We start from the raw sequence: 17,814 nt of genomic DNA, 5'->3' as shown, positions 1-17,814 counted from the left end.
TAGGAGGTACAGAAGCCTGAAGGCGCACACACTCAGCGATTCAGGAACAGCTTCTTCCCCTCTGCTATCCAATTCCCAAATGGACATTGAAGCTTTGGACACTACCTCACTTTTCTTAATAAAAAGTATTTCTGTTTTTGCACATTTTAAAAAGATCTATTCAATATGCGTTATTGATTTAGTTGTTTATTTATTATGTGTTATTTTATTTATTTTTACTCTCTCTCTCTGCTAAATTCTGTATTGCATTGAACTGCTGCTGCTAAGTTAACAAATTTCACATCAGCTCCTCTCGCCTGCTCCATATCCAGCAAGAGGCTCTCTCCGATTCCTCCCCCATCCTGCGAGCTGCTTGGTTTTTGCTCTTTCCATCGAGGCCCAGCGCAGACAGCAACCTCCAAGCCAACCTTGCCGGGAACCCCCTACAGCCGATCTCCACGGGGAATAGCCACATCTGCCATCCTTTGTCCTTGCACTCCTGGACTAAGGACTGGTACTTCAGGGCCTTTGACTCATAAGACTCATTTTACACCGCATGCTGTCAGAGCAGTGCTGCCAAGATAATCAAGGACATGGCCCACCCAGCCAATACTCTTTTCGTCCCTCTTCCCTCCGGGAGAAGGCTCAGGAGCTTGAAGACTCGTATGGCCAGATTTGGGACAGCTTGTTTCCAACTGTGATAAGACTGCTGAACGGATCCTGACCCGGATCTGGGCCGTACCCTCCAAATATCCGGACCTGCCTCTTGGTTTTTTTGCACTATCTTACTGCCCATTTTTCTATTTTCTATTTATGATTTATAATTTAAATGTTTTAATATTTACTATCGATTTGTAATCCAGGGAGCGGGAAGCGCAGAATCAAATATTGCTGTGATGATTGTATGTTCTAGTATCAATTGTTTGGTGACAATAAAGTATAAAGTATAAAGTAAGTCTCCTGGTGTCTTTCCTCCCATGGTACTGTGAGCTCCATCAGGATGATTTTCTTGTCTTCAGTGGACTGGTCTGGTTGAAGTGTGGTTTGTACCACCTCTGGGAACTGTAGCTTCCTCTCCACATCAATCCTTACCTCCCACGATTTGGCAATTTGCAGCAGATTAGATTTAGGAATTTTTTGATATGACTGGCATGGCCCTCTCCTTGATGAAAATGACTGCCCTGTTTGTCTCTCTGCCAGCTGGTCTCTTTTTACACCTCTCCCGCTCCAGTGTGTCATCAAGAACCTTGACAAAGCGCCACCTATACTGTCCTTGTGTTAAAGCTGTTTTGCATCCTGACAGTATGTGTGCCAGTGATCAAAACAATCAAATTCACTGTCACCATCTCTGCAAATGTCACACAGAATAAATAAAAACACACCGAGGAACTTTGATTCCAAATAAATATTCATTTAGACAGTACATTAGACAGGTAATACTTTACTCAGAGTCTTACAAAAATATCAATGTAGAATCTCATACAATTGACAAACTGTTTTCATGTCACTGCAGTTCTATAGTTAAAGCATTTCTAAGTGCTTTGAGTACTAATGATCAATCGTGAAGATTGCAGAATAATTTCTCTTGTGGGTCATGCCAGCTGTGGTGAAGTGCAGTGTGTTTTACTGACCTGGTGCACCAGCATTTCTTTTTATATTCTATGTTGAAAAAAACCAAAACAACAGTAGCTGTGTTCCTACAGGTTAAAATTGAGCTCTACTGATGGAGGCAAATGGGGTTCAAATGAGTTACAATAAAACACATGCGAAGTACCATGAATGCATGCCAACAGAAAAACTAGAAATGGTAGAGGTGATAGTTCATGAGGGCCGAGAGAAATGGACTGGTGTACCATTCCTGGGAACAGGAGTCTTTAAAAATAGTCCTCAGACTCCACAGAGACATGCAAAAGCATCAATAAGTTAATTGTTCTATTTTAAAAGTGCACCTGGGTATCTCATCTGGGCAAAAACATGACAGTTTGCAACAACCGGATCTAATGTGAGGGTCATGACATTACCGGGAAAATATAGAATGGTTATATCAGAACAAAGTGGGAAAGGATCTGATTAAAACACTACCAACCATAGATTAATTTAAAGAGCAACTATTAAAAAGATTGATGTGGAGTATGCATATACCAGTCTTTATGCTCATGAGTTATGCAGCCATTGTTGAAAATATCTATCAGCTATCTTCAATCAAAGTGGAGCTGTTGAGTCTTTGCCCAGCTACTGGGCCTTTTCAGTGACTATCCCACGCTCCTGCAGATACTGCTCTTTCTGTTTGGCTTTTTTTTCCAAGTTCCACTTGGTGAGGCTGTTATGCTCCCTGAAAGCCTATAAATAGAGAAAGGAAAAACACAGGAGTTGCTCAGAGTCTTGACTGAACTTCCTTTTGGGAGTTTTATATTAATCAATATTCACATTACATTGTAAGGCAAACTTAAAGCTCAGAAACCTTCCCAGAACTTTAAATGTTACTGACAGCACAAAATGACCGGGATCCATGTCGACTAAGGGACAGGCAGGCCACGATCAGCCCTCACACATATTCACTCTATTTCCAAGTTGTCTTTCCTTACCACCACTCCAGACTGAGGTAGTGTTCCCTTGATTCAAAAACCAGGATGGCCACAATACAGTGGGAACAAACAAAATATTTAGGTAAACAGGCTACGATCAGTGGATGTGACAAGGATTTATGTTGGCTTCCATCTTTTCAGTCTATGTCAATGATTTGGATGAGGGTTTAATATATCCAAGGTTGGAGATGATAGGTCGCAGCGTGGGCACTGAACAAGGTACCAAGAGACATCAGGGAGGTAATGATAGAATGAAGGGATAGGTAAATGGGGGAAAAACAGAGGACGGACAATGATTAATTAATGATCAATCACTTTGTAAGCGCCTTAGCGAACTGCTTTGGACAAGTTAGAAAAAAGCTTTCCCCAGCAGCCGGTGACGTACCAGTCATTGTTCTCTAAAGATAGGCAAGGGCTCAAATCAGGAACTATCTGATCTTGCAGAAGCAGCTCAAGGTATAGCTAAATATGGGAAGAATAGTGTAGGGGCTAGAATGTTCTGGAGAAAAGGGGAAGGGGTCCGAATGAGGAACTGATGGGCTAGCTTTGGCTTAAAATAATCATAACTAACTGTCCAATGATTATCTTACATCTAATTGTATCTTAGCATGTGATTGAAATGATTCTAATATTAGCTAAACTTGTAATCGTAAGATTTCCTGCTATTGTACCTGATCAATGTTATAAATTGTGAAGAACTGTGTAATTCAGGGACAGTCTCCGGACTAGCTCCTTTGGGATATCAGTCTGTGACTTCCCCCATAGCATGCTATGAGTAGAGAATAAAGTTTTGAAAAGAATTACGTGTGTCAGTGTATTTTTGGTACTATTGCTATTGGAACTTGAAAGATGGATTATAATGTGGAAAATGTGAGGTTATCCACTGCAGTAGAAAAAATAGGAAGGTTGAGTACTTTTAAATGGTGATGTGTGCAAAGGTATTGGTATTCAGAGGGGAAAGAGCCACCAAAATCTAACACACACTTAATTACAGGAAGAAATTAAAACAGCAAACAGCACACCAGCCTTTATTGCAAGAGGGACAGAGACATCCACTCCAACAGCCCACATGATCAGCGGGGCCTCAGAGATCTGGTCTCCCTACCCAAGGATATACCTGATAAAGGAAGAGCAGTGAGGGCCCACCAGTTTGATTCCTGCATTTGGTGGGTTTCCTTTACAGAGGAGACTGAGTTTACACCCTCTTGAGGTTGGAGTAATGAGCAGCAATTATTTTGAAACAGGCGATAATTTTACAAAGTAGGTATACCGATGGGCATCTGAACCAAGGTTCACAATCCCAAAATAAAATGGGAACTGATCAGGACTGAGATGAAAAGAAAAGTCTTCATCGTTGCCCACTGTGCTTTGGAATTCTCTACCCAAGTTGGTTGTGGAAGCTTAATCACTGAGCCTGCTCAGGATAAAGACTGGCATTTTTTTATATATTAAGAAAGTGGGGGGATATGCGGTTTATGCATATGAGTAATGATCTTACTGAAAGAGAAACAGGTGAGAGCCCTAGGACTCTCTCTTGTTTCTATTTCTTATATTCTCACTGACAAGATGGCTTTTTAAACCACTAAATGATTACACGGGATGGAGATATCCTGTTGGTGCACGTGTGGTGAAGTGAGGGGAGATCACAGAATGGGATCTGATGGGCGGTGCTGGGGTTGTTACACTGCGCTCTACAAGAACAATCTGGTGCTGGGGTTGTTACACTGCGCTCTACCAGAACAATCTGGTGCTGGGGTTGTTACACTGCGCTCTACAAGAACAATCTGGTGCTGGGGTTGTTACACTGCGCTCTACAAGAACAATCTGGTGCTGGGGTTGTTACACTGCGCTCTACAAGAACAACCTGGTGTTGGGGTTGTTACACTGCGCTCTACGAGAACAATCTGGTGCTGGGGTTGTTACACTGTGCTCTACAAGAACAACCTGGTGCTGGGGTTGTTACACTGCGCTCTACGAGAACAACCTGGTGCTGGGGTTGTTACACTGCGCTCTACGAGAACAATCTGGTGCTGGGGTTGTTACACTGCACTCTACAAGAACAACCTGGTGCTGGGGTTGTTACACTGCGCTCTACAAGAACAATCTGGTGCTGGGGTTGTTACACTGCGCTCTACAAGAACAACCTGGTGCTGGGGTTGTTACACTGCGCTCTACAAGAACAACCTGGTGCTGGGGTTGTTACACTGCGCTCTACAAGAACAATCTGGTGCTGGGGTTGTTACACTGCACTCTACAAGAACAATCTGGTGCTGGGGTTGTTACACTGCGCTCTACAAGAACAATCTGGTGCTGGGGTTGTTACACTGCGCTCTACAAGAACAATCTGGTGCTGGGGTTGTTACACTGCGCTCTACAAGAACAACCTGGTGCTGGGGTTGTTACACTGTGCTCTACAAGAACAATATGGTGCTGGGGTTGTTACACTGCGCTCTACAAGAACAATCTGGAAGGAAGTGAAGCATCAAGGTTGGACAGGGCATCCCACAGATGGACTTGGCCAACATTAAAGCCTGCTAATGATTGGCACCTAATATTAGACTAGAATGAAAAGTTAATTGGCTTTGGCAAATAGTCTCCAGTGTATAGGCCGGCGATAGAAGCTGGGGGTTGTTGAAGGGAATGTTTGGAGAATAAAATGGGATCAGTGTAAATGAGTGTCATTGATACATCATGGAAATAGGCCTGTCAGATTATAAGGCTGTGCTAACATCAACAACCCATTTCTGCTGACTGCTTAATTTTCAGTATTGACGGGTTCATTTCTGTGAGGTATGACTCGATGACAAGAGACCACTGCAGGTTCTCTTTGCTCACAGTAGGCCCTCCCATGCCTTTATCTTTTGCCTGCTCTGTTCCATCGTGTTGACTTCAATCACTGAACTCACATACAGAGGTAAAACCAGATTAAAGCCTCTCCCTCTCATGCTCTATTATCCACTTCCTTTACAAAGCTCTGTTTCAAGGTGTTAGCATCACACATGCCTGATTACATTCCGCTGGGGCACTTTACTTTGGGGGCATACAATTAATGTTTCTAAATAATTGCTGCTGTTCTTAGCTGTGACACTTAATGGGACTACTGCGCCCAGTGGAGATGTTTAATTAGTCTGTAGTTTCCAATCTATGGATCTCAAGAGAATGTCTAGATACAGATACCACAATCAAAATTCCAGTCTGACTGTAGTTACCCGACTATGGATGCTGGGAGTGCCTTGTTCTGATGGATTCACAGTTCTTTGGTTTGAATGGGTCTGTAGCTCTTGTATTCCTCTCCATTGGCCTGTAGATAGTCCTTAACAGCATTTCCCCCTTTACTGTGTCTGTGGTTTCTAATTAGTTATGCTACACTCTTGAATATGGGGTTCAAAGCCACATCACAAACCCCCTTCTTTGAAGTGCCAAGAACCTGTGGAAAGGGGCCAGATCTGCTTCTGAGGCCTACCCGGACCTGCCTGCATCAGCACTGCCTACTTTTACTTCACTGGTTATATTTTCAATGTCAGATAATGAATATTTAAGTCTGTTTGTTAGCAAATGGTAACATAAAACATTGATTTAAGAGGTTTATTCACTTTTATTCATTCTGTTTCAATTCTACAGAGCATAACCTACAACTAAGACTAATCTTGTTATACCTATTTATTGTCCTGGTATTTTGCATCTGCCTTATTGTTTCAGTTGCTCTGGGACATGCCCTCATGCCCTGATAATTTTGTACCACCATCCTCACTTATGCTTATCTTGACATTAATCAGAATCTCCGATTTATGAGTGGGCTGACAGGAGATAGCCAAGCAACATTAGTGCCACAATGAACGGCTGGGCTGTTTCATTTTCTCTTCATTAGATAGAGCAAAATAATTCAAAATAGTATATTTAAGATGATTTGCAGACTGATCAGACCTAACAACTGTAGGTGTGGTTCCCTCCCACTCTAGTCTCACAAGGATTAAATTCAATTTGTTGAAATGAGCCATATCAACTATTGCCGGATGTTGAAGATACAGAAATTCCAGCTGAAATTGTTTTCTATTTTGCTTCTCAAAATCAAATTAAAGCATGGCAACATTAAGGTGATTTGAAATCGATCCCATTCATGTGATTTCCACTGTCAGAGTGCTTTTACTTGTCACAGAAAAATCCCGGCACAGTAATTGCTGCCCAATACATGTCACAGGCAAACTTTCTACTTTGACTGTCCTTGCTTGAAGTTTAATTCATATCAGTTCATCCTCCAATGGCCAATTAACAGGGCAGTTACAGGATTGATTTTGGAGGCTCACTGGCCCAACAACAATGGAACAAACTTGTTAACTCGAGAAGAGATACACTCAATCACTGTAGGAGAACACAAGTGTGCAAGTATCTATTAGACTCAGCAGCAGGTGTGGTAATACTATAGCCTGAAACCATTTTGGGACATGTTTTAAGTCTCTGAACTTTTGGGAGAAGGATTTTTAAAAAAAATCTTTCATCCTAGATGTAGGCTAACATTTATTGCCCATCCCTAACTACTGTTGAAGGTGCTGGAAAGCTGCCAATTAGTTTAGATACAAGAAACTTTTCCCCCACGGCAGAGGGGCCTATGATGAGACAGCATGGATTTAGGGTGGAGAGTTAGAGGGCTAGACAGGATCTAGGGAAGTTTCCTTTACCATCTCACTTTCAAGGACTCTTCATCTCATGTTCTCGATATTTATTGCTTATTTATTATTTTTTTCCTTTTTGCACGTAATGCCCAGGTTAGATTTCTACTGCCACGCTGTGAAATATTTTTTATATCAGCAGTTTTCTGTAAAAGCAGTGTGTCCTGCCATTAAGAGTGTTCGGCTTCGGCTAAAGATAAGGAGCCATGTTGCTCAACTTAGGAAGGTTGTGTCAACCTGTCAGGATGGTCTTGGTACGTGTTGTAACTTTCTGCCCAGTGGGATGCCATGGAACATTCGAGAGAGCTGGGCAGGATGAGGTTTTAAGGATAATGGGCTGGTTTGGGGTCTTTTGGCAGGAGTTATGGAACGGGGCACAAGGGAAATGCTGAATGCTGCTCAAAGGAGAGACCCCGTTGTAAGTGTTGTGTACAGATGGAAGGTTCCAAGGGGGAAGTGCCAGTACTCCTGAGTTAGCCGTTTCTATTGAGATGGTGTTCCAGGGAAGTTTGAACTGTGGGTGGTGTCTTTCATGCAGAATGTGAGCATAGCGCATGAATACAGCAATACACCTGACTTCTACAGAAATGAGCTCCAACGTTTATGTTCATATTTAGATTGGTTTAACTGCAATTGGCCCTTTTAGCTTTCTTTTATTTTCCTATTAATTATTTTGATAAAGTTGAAAATTGGTAAATATACTTTACTTATAATTTTATGCTGGTGTATAATCTGTCATTTCTTGGCAACCAATAATTGTGTGAGCTGTATTTATACAATATTCGCTACAATCAATGTTCCTCAATCAGAACGTCCCAACTGTCCTGTTTGTTTGAATACCCATCGTAGCGACCCCCTAGATGTATATTGCTGATGAAAGGTGGCCGCCTCACGGCTGAGTCTCATGACTGTCAGCAGAGTTACTAACGAGCCAAGTTTGTCCACCAGCCCCTGAGAGGGTTAGATGGATTTGCACAGTTTATTGTCTTTTGCACACTGGTTGCCCATCCTGTTTACGGGATCTTTCATTGAATCTATTACGGCCATTGGATTTGTTGAGTATGCCAACAGGAAACTGAATCTCAGGGTTCTATAAGGTGGTATACATATACGTTGATAAAAAATTTACTTTGAATTTTGAATCACGAATGTACTGCCTGAGGAAGTGGTGAGACAGAGAGACTTTCACAACATTTAAGAAGTACCTGGAAGAGCACTTGAATCAGCAAAGTACAGAAGGCTGCAGATGGGATTAGTACAGATGGGTATTTGATGGTCAGTGTGGAAGTGAACCAAAGGGCCTGTTTCTGTGCTATACGATTCCAAGTCAATGACTGTAACTCCTGTAGGGCTCTTGACACACCCTCATATCTGGGTCAAGTGTCTCTGGGCAAAGATCCAATGATAATGAATAAGTTCTAATAGGAGAATCAGACCTGCATTTGAAAGGAGTAGTCTACCCTATCTCTCTCAGGGTGGTAGAGTTGTGGGTTTGCAGGCCACCAGTGAAAAAGTTGCCGAGTTGTGGAGGGTGCACACTCAAGTATACTGGGCTTGAATTTAGTGGCTGAGATGACAACAAATTATTTTCTAAACCTCACTACAGATGTTTGGCAGATGCAAAAATGGGTTAGCAGTGAACCTACCTTCTTTCCTGAGGCCACCATCACCACACAGGCCACAATGCTCATGGCAATCATCAGGTAGCAAACCTGCACCCTGATCTTGTTCCTCGCCGCTAGAAGCATTTCGATGCTGTTGGAAAGATTTCCAAGTGAGTTGACCATTTCAACCATCGAATATCTGACTATCACTACTGAGCAGATCATTGATTCCATCTACAAATTGAATGCTTATTTCTTGTAACAGTATTCCAGAAAACCAGAGCTTATGCTCCCCCATTTAAACAATGCATGGATAGATGTCAATGTATAGTAGTATTAAGCACAGTAACACTTAAACCACAATGCTGTCAAATTCCAAATGTCACAAAGTACGTCACGGACAATTGCAGCAATCTGAATGGCTAGTAATCCCAATGACTGAACATCCAGCTCACTCACTGTTCGAGGTCTGGAGTGCAAGCTGAGTGTATAGTCAGGAGTGGAAAAATAGGTTAGTATCCAGATCCGGGGAACAGAGGACTTACAAATTTCAGATTGCTTTGAAAGAAACTGATGACCAAATTTACCACACTGTCTGCAGTTCCCTTCATCCCAATGTAGCAAGAACAGCTCAGAGTGTGTGGGTGTTCTCTGATAGAACTTCAGCTCATGTTTCTGCAGCTTACCAACTCTGGCAAAGCTTGTAATCAATTACTTCCACCTCAGTTACAATCTTAGTATTTGAGAGTTACCCTAAACACACAATTTCTCTCCCACCCACTTTTGTCAGGCCTATGTCCATTTGAATCTCCTGGATTCTCTTTGGGAGGGGAACTGGGGTCTGGTACATCTAAGAATCAGATTTAATTTTTAAGGTCAAATGTTTGCAGCCAAATCTAACAGATCAATGTCATCTTGACTATAGCTCTTCCCACAATGTCACTTGGAAGAAATATTATTCCTTTTTCCCAGATTCTCCCTCTCTGATGCATCTGTTCTCCGGATGAGGCACCTGAATTCTAAAACATATGAAATACCCTCCTTTCTCAAAGGACAGGGTTTCCCGTTGCCCTCACCCACGTCTCCTCCATTTCCCACACATTTGTCCTCACCCCATCCTCCCACAGCCATAACAGGGATAGGGTTCCCGTTGTCCTTACCAACCATCCACGAGCCTCCACATCCAGCACGCTATTCTCCGTAACTTCTGCCATCTCCAATGTGATCTTTTCCTGGTTCTCCACAGGGATCATTCTCTATGGGACTCCCTTGTCCACTCATCCCTCCCCACTGATCTCCCTCCTGGAATTCATCCGTGCAAGTAGGACAAATGCTAAACGAGCCTCTACACCTCTTCCCTCACCACCTCTCAATGGGCCAAAATATCCTTTCAAGTGAGGCAACATTTCACCTGCGAGTCAGTTGTGGCCATCTATTGCATCCAGTGTTCCCGGTGCAGCCTCCTCTACACCAAGGAACTTTGCTCCATATGCAAAAGGCAGGATTTCCTGGTGGCCATTGCCCATTCTCATTCTGCTCTGTCAGTCCAGGTTCTCATCATAATGGAACCACTCTCAGCTGAGAGGAACAACACCTCATATTCCATCTGCATAGCCTCCAACCTGACGGCATGAATATTGATTTCTCCAGTGCCTGGTCATTTCCCCCCTCCCATTCTCTCTTTCCATTCCCATTCTGGTTCCGCTCTCACCCCTTTTCCTCTCCCACCTGCCCATCACCTCTCTTTCTAGCGCCCCTTCTCTTTCCATTTCTTCCGCTGTCCACTGTCCTCTCCTATCGGATTCCTTCTTCAGGTCCAGCACCACTTCCACCTACCATCTCCCAGCGTCTTACTTCATTCCACCCCCCACCTCAAGCACCCACCCAGCCGCCTTCTCCCTCATCTGGTTTCACGTATCAACTGCCATCTTGTACTCCCTTTCCTTCCAGTTCTGATGAAGGGTCTCAAACTGAAATATTGAATGCTTATTCCCCTCCACAGATGCTGCCTGACTTACTGAGTATCTCCAGCATTTGAGTGTGTTGCTCAAGATTTCCATCATTGAGAGAGTCTCTTGTGTATACATCTCTTTCTCTCACCCTCTTGCTTTGCTTCCTGCCTGGGAGCTGCTTATTAGTGCCTGTCCTGATGTAGTAATATTGTATCTTATATACATGGCTTAAGTTAGTGTATTGTGGCTGTTCAATGCTCCATGACACTATGTTCCTTTGACTATGGTCTACCATGAACAATATTACACCAGGCTTTTTCTTTTAACAGTCCTCAGCTATTCCAAACTTTTATTAAGATGGAAACTTTATCAATCATATCTTTTACTGAATAAACTCAGTTGTGTTATTCACACTCAGATCACCCGGAACTAGAAATACATCACCACATTCATAGCAACACTAGCCCAGTTCTTCAGAGGACTGGAATTGACTGCAGGAAAAATAATACTTCTATATCAAAAATGTTTTCCCTCCTGGTCTCTCTAACAGGACAGCCTGATCAATTGCTCCAAACACTTTTAAAACTGGCACAATAAAATCCAGCTCAGCTTTGGAAATGTTCAGCTAACTGCAGCTTGTACAGTGGGCTATTTCTGCATTAAACCAGGTGCTGATCTAGACAATGATATAGAGCAGAGCCGAGCTCACATACTGAAGACAAAGTTATAACCGGCCTCCTGAGCATTGCTGGTGCCTTCCACCCTAAGACACTGCGGACACCAAACCAGCAGGTGACAAATGGTCACAGGTTGGTAAGCAGCTCAATGCTCAGAGGGGTAGCGGCAGGAGGCAGGACAACTGGTGCTTCTCCAAACCAGCACCTGCTGAGTAAACAGCTTCCGTGGTAAAATGACTATGTATCTCAGTTGTGGTGAGAATGCATAAAGATATAAAAGTTGCCATAGGCCTACTCTCTGCCGAAAAGCTTTCATGGTTTTCTTTGTTTCGTGGTTGTCTGGTGAAGACAAATCTCAGAGAGTTGAATACTGCACACATACTGTCCTTTCACAATAAATGTATCTTGAAACTTGAATGTATTAATACTGATCCCAGATTTCGCTATCCCCACGCAAATTGTTTCAAAATTATAGTTCTTTCTATACGCCTATGTAGTGCCACTGAGCACAGCTCACCACCACTAGCAGACTGTTAAACAACCCGCATTGTGTCAGAGATGGACCAGAGCCTATATATGGAATTCATCACTCATTAAAAACAGAAAATGCTACAATCACTGAGCAGGTCAGGTGGCATCTGTGGGGGGAGTAGCAAAGACACCATTTCAGGTCAAAGGCTGCTGGCAAAAGATCAACCTCCCATTTTCAGTGATGCCCACTGAACCAACAGCCTGAAGATTCACAAGTCACAGCACTGCAGTCTTATGTAAAGTCATCAAGCTAAAACATCAACTCCCTCTCTCCATAGATGCTGCCTGACCTGCTGAATGCTTCTGCCATCTTCTGTTTGTTTTTATTTCAGGTTCTCTACACCTGTAGTTTTCACTTTCCAAACGTTTAGTACATTCCTCATCAAAGATGGATTTCAAATGGCTTCAACCATTTAATTCTCACTCAGAAATAATCTGTAGTTTAATGGCGGAAAAAATGTTTTGCCAAAATTGCGCAATAATCACTTGTTTTTTTTTACAATACACCTTATCTGATAGATGATAAATGAATTATCAGATAGATATTTCTGTCTGATAGAATTACACAAGTAGCATTGTAGTAACCACAATGAAATGCACTGAGGGCCTGAAATCACCAAAAAGAAAAAAAAAATAGACAGCAGTGGTATGTGACTGAGCATTTATTAAAACTTGCTAGAATTCCCCAGTTCAAGCTTACAATCTTTGTGTATACCACCACGTTGATGCAAGCAGATCGATAAGCAGAGAGGAGGTGATAAAGGAATCAGCTGCGCAGAATTGATTATGAAATCACTTACGAAACCATTTCTGGGATGTCCTCCTCCCTTTTGAAGCGTCCAGTCCACAGCAGACACTTTCTGTCGAACACTGAGGGTATCCGGCCTTGAAGTTTATACGGAGAATATTCTTGAAGAGATGTAAATACACTTAAAATCACAGTTGAACAGAACAAAACACATCATTTGCCCCAATTCTCTGAGGACGTTTTTTCTTTGTTAGTTGTGTAACAGAGAGATACAGCTCAGAAAGAGGTCCTTCGGCCCATTGAGGCTCCTCAGACCCTTGTACACTGATCCTACAGTGATCCCATTTTACTCTCCTCACATTCGCATCAATTCCTTCCAAATTCTACCAATCACCCACCCTCAGAGTGACTTACAATGGCCAATTAACCTACCGATCACCCTGTGTTGTGAAGTGGTTGGAACCCAGAATGCCCAGAAGGAATACAGGAAGTTACAGGGAGAATATGCAGGCTCCTGGCAGACTGCACAGGAGGATGGGGTGAAAGTGGGTCTCTGGTGCTGTGAGGTAGCAGCTCTATCCATTGCGCCCCTCTACAGAGAGTGCAGGCTTCAAGTACAAAGTAGCATTCAGACCCATACCTCTGTTTATTGCCCACCTCCCCGCCACCAATCCGTCCTGTCCCTACGCTCCTCGATATTCCTCCTGCACTGCCAAGCCACAAGGGCAGCACAGAGTGTGCTGGTAAGCACAGCACTTTACAGTACCAGTGGCACTTCGTTCATTTCACGCTACTGAGTTAGTACGTTCTCCCCATTACCGTGTGGGTTTCCTCCCACAGTCCAAAGACGTACCAGTTGGTAGGTGAACTGGTCACTATTAGTCTAGGGTTAAACTTGGGGATTGCTGGATGGTCCAACTCGAAGGGACGGAAGAGTGTTTTCTGCGTTGGTCGTCAATAAATAAGTACATGAATAAATGAATGAATTAAATAATGAGTAAATACCCAACCCCAAAATGATACAGTATGGCTGCTCAGATTAATCATTCACCTATAAAAATGTCATCTGACCTTTACGATTCCACAGGTTTAGAAGAATGAGGGGGGAGGGATCTCATTGAAACCGACCAAATAATGAAAGGCCGAGATAGAGTGGTATAGTGAGGATGCTTCTTATAGTGGATGAGTGTAAGATCAAAGAGCACAGCATCAGAATAGAAGGACAGCCCTTTAGAATAGAGGTAAGGAGGAATTTCTTTAGCCAGAGGGTGGTGAATCTGTGGAATTGATTATGTATAGGCAACTGTGGAGGCCAACTCATTGGGTATATTTAAACTGAGGGTAGAAAGGGTCGTAATTCATGACGGCATCAAAGGTTACAGGGAGAAGGCAGGAGAATGGGGTTGAAAGGGATAATAAATCTGCCATGTTGAATGAGCAAAATGGCGAATTTCTGCTCCTCTGTCTTAAGGCGCAGATGAATCAAATGAGTGTAGTAATGACAGTGAGATGGAGATCTGTGCTGTTCATCCACATGCAGCCAGCTTTACTTACTTCCTCTTGACCCCTACTCTATTAGTCAACTGTTGACAAGCCAACACCAGGGCTATCCAAATCAGGCACAGACAATAAATGCATAACTCAATGTACCCACACACTGTACAAGAAGGAACATCAAGTGAACTAAGTGAGAATGGGATTGCTGGTAATTATTGGGCAACGTCTGCTCAGTGTGACCCAACGGCTTCCATTGCCAGACCTGGGGAAAATGTCTGAGATGGGAAAGGCTTGAGAGCAGATACTTCCAGATCTGACCGTGCCTTAGGCTGCACTCAACTGCTGGGATAAACTGCCGATGTCCTGGGTTCATAGACAGGTAAGGTTTTGGTACCCACAACCTGTACCTCTCAGCTGAAGATTGAAGGAAGTCACAGCAAAGCTGACATGAGACACCCTACACATGCAGAAGAAAAGATAAGACAGAGGGGTCAAACATTTCCATTTACAGGGGTGGACGATGAATTATTGAGTCCAGGAACAGGCATTCAATGCACCATGTCCAACTATACTGAGAGAACGGGGACGTGGAATTTAGTGACAAACTCAAATAAGCAACCTACAACAATCTTTAAACTCAGTGGCCATTCTATTAGGTACAGTAGGTATCTAAAGTCCTTTTGTACCTAATAAAGTGGAAACTGAGAGTATGTTCATGCTCTTCTGCCACGGGAGCCCATCCACTTCAAGATTCGACATGCTGTGCATTCAGAGATGCTCTTCTGCACAAGACTGTTGTATCATGTGGTTATATGAGTTACTGTTACCTTCCTGTCAGCTTGAACCAGTCTGGCCATTTCCCTCTGACCTCTCTCATTAACGAGACACTTTTGCCCAGAGACCTGCCACTCACCGGATGTTTTTTTCACTTTTCACACCATTTTCTGTAAGCTCTGGGGACTGTTATGTGTGAAAATCCCAGGAGATCAGCAGTTTCTGAGATACTCAAACCAGCCTGTCTGGCACCAACCATTATTCCAAGGTCAAAGTCACTTAGATCATATTTCTTCCCCATTCTGATGTTTGGTCTGAACAACAACTGAACCTCTTGACTGTGTCTGCATGTTTTTATGCTGAGTTGCTGCCACATGATTGGTTGACTAGATATTTGCAGTAATGAGCAGATGTATCTAATGAAGTGGCGACTGAGTGTATAGCAATACAGATTATATTTTCTGTAATGTAATCGCTCCAGGGAGAACACAAAGCAGCAGAGCACAAGAACAAGTCCTTCAGCCCACAATGTTATGCCAAATTAATTAAGCTAATCATGCACAATTAAACTAATCTCTCCTGCCTACATCACAAACGAGAGAAAATCTGCAGATTCTGGAGATCTGAGCTACACACACAAAATGCTAGAGGAACTCAGCAGGCCAGGCAGTATCTAGGAAAAGAGTACAGTCAACGTTTCGGCCCAAAACCTTTTGGCAGTCTTGCTGAAGGGTTTCGGCGTGATATGTCGACTGTATTCTTTTCCAAGATGTTGCCTGGCCTGCTGAGTTCCTCCAGCATTTTGTGTGTGTTTCTCCTGCCCACACATAATGTCCACAGCCTTCCATTTTCATGACATTCTCAGGTCTACCGATGAGCCTCTTGAATGCCTCTATCATACTTGCCACAATTACCACCTCTGGCAGTGAATTCGAGGCATCCACCACTCTGTGTAAAAGACTTGCCCTGCACATCTCCTTTCAACTTACTTCTCACCTTAAATGAATGCTCTTAGTATTCAACCCTGGGAAAAGAAACCAGCACTGTCTAGTCCATCCACGCTTGTCATAATTTTATAAAATGTTGCCAGGTCTCTCTCCTCTCAGCCTCTGTTTCTCCAGAAAAAGTGACCCTAGTTCGTCCAACCTCTCCTTGTACCCTCTCCAAAATCTCCACCGTTTACATGTAATGAGGCAAACAGGACCAAATTCGATACTCCTGATGTAGCCTAACTGGAGTTTTACAAAACTAACATAACCTCCTGATTCTGAAACTCGGTTCCTCGACTCATAAGGGCAATCATGCCATAGTCCTTCTTTGCCACCCTTTCAAAATGCACATATCAGGATGCTTCTGTTGAATACAGCTCAGCATTTAACACCATCATCCCCTCAAAACTAATCAATAAGCTCCAAGGCCGAGGTCTCGACACCTCCTTGTGCAATTGGATCCTCAATTTCCTCACTTGCAGACCCCAGTCAATTCAGATTGGCAACAGCATTTCCTCTACAATCTCCATTAGCACAGGTGCACCACTAGGTTGTGTGCTTAGCCCCCTGCTCTACTCACTGAACACTTATGACTGTAAGGCTAAGCATAGCTCCAATGCCATATTTAAGTTTGCTGATGACGGCCACTGTCATAGGCTGAATCAAATGTGGTGACGAATCAGCATATAGGAGGGAGGTTGAAAATCTGGTTGAATGGTGCCACAACAACAACCTCTCACTCAATGTCAGCAAAACCAAAGAGCTGATTATTGACTACAGGGGGAAGAAGCCAGGAGTCCATGAGTCAGTCCTCATTAGAGATGAAGAGGGCCAGTAACTTAAATCCTCTGGTGTTATCATTTGAGGGGATTTGTCCTGGTCACAGCATAGGTGCCATTAAAAAGAAGGCACAACAGCACCTCTATTTTCTTAGAAGTTGGCGTAGATTTGACATGTCACCTAAACTTTGACAAACTTGCACAGATGAACAGTGGAGAGTATCCTGACTTGTTGCATTGTATAGGAACACCAATGCCCAAGAATGGAAAAGCCTACAAGAAGTAGTGATACAGGCCAGTCCACCAAGAAAGCTGAATCCATCATCAATAACCCCAACATCCAGCACCCAAAGTATGCCCTTTTCTCACTGTTACCATCAGGTAGGTGGTACAGAAGCCTGAAGGCACACACTCAGTGATTCATGAACAACTTCTTCCCCTCTGCCAACAGATTCCTAAATGGACATTGAACCCTTGGACACTACCTCACTATTTTAATATATATTATTTCTGTTTTTGCATGATTTTTAATCTATTCAATATACGTATACTATAATCCAATTATTTATTTATTATTATTTTAGTTTGTTTTTTTCTCTTCTATATTATGTATTGCATTGAACTGCTGCTAAGTTAACAAATTTCATGACACATGCCAGTGATAATAAACCTGATTCTGATTCTGACCATCCAGGCCATGCCTCGTCTTGTTGATGCCATCAGGAAGGAGGTACAGGAGTCTCAGGTCCCACACTACCAGGTTCAGGAGCAGTTATTTCCCTTCACCATCAGGCTCGTGGATAACTTCACTCACATCAACACTAAACTGATTCCACAACCTATGGACTCTACACACATATTCTCAATATTATTTACTTACCTATTTTATTTTTTTTTCTCAGCTCAAGCTGGTAAACAAGAGGTACGGGCATAGCCAAGCATGCTCATTTCTCAATTGCTAGGAACTTTCAGATTATTCTAGTGGTGTTTAGTATTGTGGCTTTCTGAAGATTTACATAGATATTACTGTAC

General features: G+C 42.9%; 1 protein-coding gene across 1 annotated transcript in view; it reads right to left on the bottom strand.

Moving 5' to 3' along the window:
• Positions 1 to 1,369: 1,369 nt before the first annotated feature.
• LOC134352898 (protein FAM162B-like) overlaps positions 1,370 to 17,814 on the bottom strand; it is a 19,763-nt gene continuing 3,318 nt past the window's right edge. Inside the window, exons 2-4 of the mRNA XM_063060484.1 lie at positions 12,796 to 12,904; positions 8,878 to 8,986; positions 1,370 to 2,319 (exon numbers count right to left, since the gene is read on the bottom strand). Coding sequence (XP_062916554.1) covers positions 2,212 to 2,319; positions 8,878 to 8,986; positions 12,796 to 12,904 — 326 coding nt within the window. The 3' untranslated portion in view covers positions 1,370 to 2,211. The remainder of the gene's footprint in view (positions 2,320 to 8,877; positions 8,987 to 12,795; positions 12,905 to 17,814) is intronic.

The sequence above is a fragment of the Mobula hypostoma genome, chromosome 10 (assembly GCF_963921235.1).
Source record: "Mobula hypostoma chromosome 10, sMobHyp1.1, whole genome shotgun sequence".
Classification (NCBI taxonomy): Eukaryota; Metazoa; Chordata; class Chondrichthyes; order Myliobatiformes; family Myliobatidae; genus Mobula; species Mobula hypostoma.
The sequence above is the reverse complement of the archived record's forward strand: the minus strand, read 5'-3'. Positions and strand labels throughout refer to the sequence as shown.